We start from the raw sequence: 5555 nt of genomic DNA, 5'->3' as shown, positions 1-5555 counted from the left end.
GGTGGGCCGCGAGCCTACGAGGGGACGTCGGCGGGCGGTCGCGCGCACGCTGGGGGCGTGGCCGAGGAAAGCTGTAGCATCCTAGGCCCTCTTTCTGTTGGAGCGTGCTTCGCGGACTTCTGCAGAAGGGTCAGTGGAGCGGGAACCCCGCGTGCATTGGCTCCGCGCTGCGCCCTTCCATCCGTTGCCTTCTCCTCGCCCGCAGAAGGGTGTTCGGAGCGGCGGGCCTCTGCGGTCTGTGGCGGGGATTGAGGTTTGCCTGGAGGCGGGGGCTGTTTCAGCCGTCTGGGGACCTCGCACCCGCTCCCCATTTGGTCTCGCTCAGGCCCCTTTCGTTCTCCATTTTCTAGGCGGTTCTTGGATTTGCGGCCTCTGAGGAAAGCTGGTCAGGCTCGTCTCCAGCTGCGGACCCCCGGGTGCTGTCGGCGGGCGCCTTGAGTGTGCTCTGGTACGTAGGTGGGCTCTCTGGCCTTGGGACTTGTGAACGCCTATTTCCTGCTTGGCGGTTGCCGGGGGGGGGGGGGGGGGGGCGGCGGACGGGCGATGCGGTCGTCTGCCCTGAACTTTCTTGAAACTTGGGACGGGTTCTCCTTCCGGGGCTCGTCCGAGCAGCGAACGCTCCAGCATTCCACGGGCACTGCCTTTGGCTTTCGGAGGCAAAAACGCGCGCCACGGATCCAGCGCTGAGCAGAGCGCTGTTCAGTCCAGGAGAAGGATCAAAAGGATCGAGGTTTCCCGGAGCCCAGGCAGAATGGGGAGAAGCAAGAGACCAACAGCCCCATAGGCGAGGGAGCCCTGGGATGGCCCAGGTTCTCAAAATGCTGAGAGTTTGGCCCAGGGTTATAGGAATGAAAATTTAAAATGGAAGTGTGACTGGCTTGCTAGTTCAGGGGACTCTCTCTCTCCTCAAAGTTCCAAGGAGCTCATATGTGCAGGTGGATGGACAGGGAGGCTGCAAGGAGCTCATGCGTGCAGGTGGATGGACAGGGTGACAGCAAGGTTCCTAGAGGGGTTGGGAGATGAAGACTAGGAAGAAGAGAAGATGCACAGCCATTTGAGTGGCACACTGGATATAGGATGTAGGCTCTGTGGGCAGCCTTGATGGGCCTAAATGGAAGGTACTGCTGCTTTTTTTGTCTCTTTCAATAGAATTCAGTGAGGGATCAGGGCTGCTTCATGAGTGGACTCCACATCGTGCAATCCTAGTGTATTTATTATAGTAGGGTGGGGAAGCCAGGCTCAGTGACTGACCGTTTAGACAGAAGTGGGAATGTTCCAGAATGCTTGGGTGGTAGAAATAGATGCTGGCAGCTTTTGAGTGTTACAAGCCACCTTGAGAGGTCTTTGGTGGTGGTAAACACAGAAAGCCAGGTGTGAAGCTGTGTTCAGGCCACAGTGCTCCTTAGGTAGGTGTGAGCAGGGGAAAAGTGAGTTGTGAGTACATGGTGAAGCAGAGAGTTTGTGTAGGTCCTGAGTGGGGGCCTTTCTCTTAGGAGTCTGGGGAATGTTGAGGCTGGATGTGAAAGCTTCAGACCCAGACTTCTCAAGCCTGGAAGAGACCACTGCTTGGAGTGAGGTTCAGACATCCCACTGGGATTCTCCAGACCCTGGAAACAGGTGACTAGGGTAGCAGGAGTGGACATAGCAAGTGGATTTATAGGATTTCTATGTTTGGGGATTAAGGTGCTATTAACTGGGATGGGGAATGTAGAGTTGTTTTCAGAGGGGGGGAGGTGCTGTTGCCTGCAGTGCAAACTCCAGAAAGCCTATAGGACAGAGAGAGAGAGGCAGAGAGAGAACTGATAACATCCAGGCACTCTGCTTATCAGGTGCTGGGATGTATAAGAATCTTTTGACATACTCTGGGTATGTAGTGGTTTACAGTGGGGCGCATAAGAGCCTGACTGAAGGGGAGCCACAGTTATGTGATTAAGCCTGTAATCTCTTCAGCTAGGTTTGCTGCCTCTGACATTTAGCAGTTTGTGTAGGAATGCAGACAGATCACTTCGTCACTCTGCCTTAGTGACAATAGTACCAGTTTCATGGCCAAATGCCAGCAGTTCACACCTGTAATTCTATCTACTGAGGAGGCTGAAATCTGGAGGATTGCAGTTTGAGGCCAGTTCAGACAAGAATCTCCAAAGTAATCAGCAAAAAGCAGGGTTGGAGGCATAGCTCAAGTGGTATAACACTAGCCTTGCAAGCACAAAGCCCTGAGTTCAGGCCCCAGTACCATGAACACACACAATAATACCAGCTTCGTGTAGGATGTGTGGACTGGTTGGTTTGGCACGAGTGGTGCTGCTATCATTGTCCTGAAATTCCCTGGAAGCTCTGATCTGTCCTCTTTTTCTTCTCCTGGGATGGACAGCATCTGTTGATACATCTTTGCCTTGAAAGTCACAGGCATTTGTCTGCTTTTTAGACCTCCCAGGCCAGTTCCCTGGGCCTTTTTTCTATTTGGAGCTCTTTAATTGGGTACCAGGAATTTACCTGCTTGTTACCATCTTGAGTGAAACCTGATGGTGATGGTTGGGCCTAGTTCCTGCTCTTCCCCACCTTGTTTTTGGACAGATTGCCTTGGATGATGGCCTGCATCTGACATTCCCCTCGGCTCTTCTCAGCTCTCCTGAGGCCACGGCTGTCAGCTCCCCTGGTCCTGAGCACTTGCCTGGAACCACCGGGTCTGCCACACCTTCTCCAGCTGATCCTTGTCCTGTTGCGTTGTGTGTCCGCCCTCTATCCACACCACCCCTTGTGCCTGCTCTTCCTTCTCCCCTCTTCTAGCATGCCTCGTGGCAGGCGCCCTCGGCAGGGCCCTCGCAATCCCATTCGGGCGGCCGCCAATTATGCCAATGCACACCCTTGGCAGCAGATGGACCAGGCCTCTCCTGGGGTGGAGTACACCCCTCTTGTGGACCCCTGGATTGAGCGGCCCTGCTGTGGGGATCCTGTGTGCGTGCGCATGACCATGGAGCAGAACAACACAGCTAGTGCTTCTGCAGGTGGTAAACCCACAGAAAGGGGCCCACTGGCTGGACGCATGCCTGGCCCGTGGCCTCTCAGGATGGACTTCCATTGGGTGCCTGGCTCAGACCCAGGCACATTTGATGGCTCTCCATGGCTACTGGATCGCTTTTTGGCTCAGCTGGGTGATTACATGTCCTTCCGCTTTGAGCACTACCAAGACCACCTTAGTCGTGTCTGTGAGATCCTTGGACGCTTGACCGGTCGAGCCCGGGCCTGGGCAGCACCCTACCTGAATGGGGACCTGCCCTTACCTGACAATTATGAGTTCTTCTGCCAGGATCTTGAAGAGGTTATTCAAGACCCAGTCAATTTTGCTGAGTACCATGCTGCAGTGCCCTGCCCTCTGCCCCCAGCATCTAGCCAGCCACCAGTGGCCCCACAGTTGCCTCTGGTGAGGCAGTATTTAGCTAGGTTCTCGGAGACCCTGGCACTCAATATGGGCACTGCCCCCAGGCCAGTCCCAGCTGAAGCAGCTGGGACTAACACTACATCTGGAAATGCTCAGCCTGTGCAGCAGCTGCCCAAAGAGAGTGTCCCTGTGCCCCAAGAACCTCCTACCCAGGCCAGTTCTGTATGTGGCCCTGATTCTGATTCTGTGGGGCCAGCTGCCTCCCACACAGAAGAGGCAGCCCCCAAACCTGTCCCTAAACCTTCAGAAGCCCAGAAGCTAGATGTAGCTTCCCTAGGGGATTCAGAACCCCAGAAAGCAGAGGAGGAGATTTCTGAGACAAAGGGAGACCAGCGAGTGTCCCTGGGTACCTCACAGGAGGTGGCAGATGTCCCAGAGAGCCCAAAAGAGCCACCTGTTGTACATCTTAAATCCTTGGCTTCTGAACATGATGCAGGCAGGTGCAACAGTGCCCCTTGTGATGAAGAGACATGTATAACAGACCAACCCCAAGACCCTATGGGACAGAGTGGTGCCCCCAGATGAATCCAAGTGATGCCCCAGCAGTGCGAGAAGGTACATCTGTTCTGGAGTGCATCCTGTCTGAGAAGCAATTTTCCTAAGCCCCCAGAAGAATGTGCACCTATGTCCTCATCCTCCAATGGTGCTGGCTTCTGGCTACGTCACCACTTACCTGGGAGTGCCATTTCACTGGACTGGTTCCCACAGAATAGTTTTGTAGGTCAGCCCTATGGGGTAATTTGTCACCTACTGCTTGTGCAGAACACTTAGTGTTTCTCCACACTGGCTGGTCAATATTAGTCAGTGGTTTGCTTTGCTTGCTCTTGACAGAACCTGTTCCTTGTATGATACCTGCTTTTCTTTTCTACTCCAGCATCCTTGTCCCTGTGACCTCTGGCCTTCAGGCTGAAGTGCAACGAGAAGGCATGCTGTGTACTTTTTTTTTTTTTGCCAGTCCTGGGGCCCAAACACTGGGTTTGGGTGCTGTCCCTGAACTCGTTTTTGTTCAGGGCTAGTACCTTACCACTTGAGCCACAACACTTCTGGCTTTTTCTGAGATTAATTGGGAGATGAATCTCATGGGCTTTCCTGCCTGGGCTGGCTTTTTATATCATTTTTAAAATTTCATAATTATGGGATGCAATGATAATTTGAAATACATATACAGATCAGGATGATTGGCATTCTCTCATTTTTATCTTGGGAATGCTCAAACTCCTTTCTTTTAGTTCTTTTATATAACATTATTGTAAACTATAATCTCCCTACTGTTGTAGAACACTAGAACTTCTCTTTTCTAACAGTATTTTGGTACTTGTTTTCTAACTTTCATATGTTGTCCCTCCCTTACCCATCCTAACTTCTAGTGAGACCAGTTATTTTAGCTTTTGCACGTATGTGAGAATATATGGTACTAGTTTTCTTGGTTCTGACTTATTTCACTTAACAGTGGTCTTCTGTTCTTTCCCTGTTGCTATACTTCAGTTTTTATGGCTGAATAATACTCTATTGCCTGAATCTACTGCATTTGCGTTAACCACCCATCCATCCATCACTCGACACATTGGTCAATTACATTTCTTGCAGGCAGCACAGAAGCAGCCACTTTCTTGAGTGAGTAGGGTGGCATCTTGGTTGAGAACTCTGCTAACCTGTGGGCTTACCAGCAGTCCTGGTGGCTGAGAGGTTTGGAAGTACAGAATGGTTGGATTCAAGACCTCAGGCTCAACTGCAGGCATCCGCTGTCTTGTAACATTCTCATATTTGCATGTCTTAAGTTGTGGTGCTGCCCTCTCCATTCCTATCCTGGGCCTGCCTTCTGTTCACTTAGGCCGTCCATTTAGCACTTAAAGCCCCTATGATGTAAACAGCTTATATTTTCTGGAAGACCATGAGCCTTGAGGCCAAGGCTCTGTCTTAGCTGTGTGTTCTTGGTATACAATTGGTGCTCATTAAACATGCATTGAAACTGCTGAGTGTGTGGTGGTTGCTGACAAATTAAGAGTCCTGTGTGGGTGGGAGCTCAGCACCCATCTGTCAAGAACTCTGGGTTTGTGTCACAGTTGTGGCTCCTGTGGGGACCTAAGGGTCTGGTGGAAGGAGCTGGGGTGGGGAT

General features: G+C 51.9%; 1 protein-coding gene across 1 annotated transcript; it reads left to right on the top strand.

Annotated features, from left to right (window-relative positions):
* The first annotated feature begins 354 nt into the window (after nucleotides 1–354).
* On the top strand, nucleotides 355–4409 carry Rtl10 (retrotransposon Gag like 10). The gene is made up of 2 exons (XM_042666297.1): nucleotides 355–448; nucleotides 2575–4409. Exon 2 carries the CDS (start codon nucleotides 2789–2791, stop codon nucleotides 3962–3964), a length of 1176 nt encoding a protein of 391 aa, XP_042522231.1. The 5' UTR covers nucleotides 355–448; nucleotides 2575–2788; the 3' UTR covers nucleotides 3965–4409.
* Nucleotides 4410–5555: the final 1146 nt, after the last annotated feature.

Source organism: Dipodomys spectabilis, unplaced genomic scaffold (genome assembly GCF_019054845.1).
Source record: "Dipodomys spectabilis isolate Male_0828 unplaced genomic scaffold, ASM1905484v1 ptg000363l, whole genome shotgun sequence".
NCBI classification, from domain to species: Eukaryota; Metazoa; Chordata; class Mammalia; order Rodentia; family Heteromyidae; genus Dipodomys; species Dipodomys spectabilis.
Note: the sequence above shows the minus strand (reverse complement) of the source record. Positions and strands in the feature narration are given on the sequence as shown.

Excerpts from the sequence above, each read along its gene's own strand:
- Rtl10 (XM_042666297.1), top strand. The coding sequence starts at position 2,789 with ATGCCTCGTGGCAGGCGCCCTCGGCAGGGCCCTCGCAATCCCATTCGG.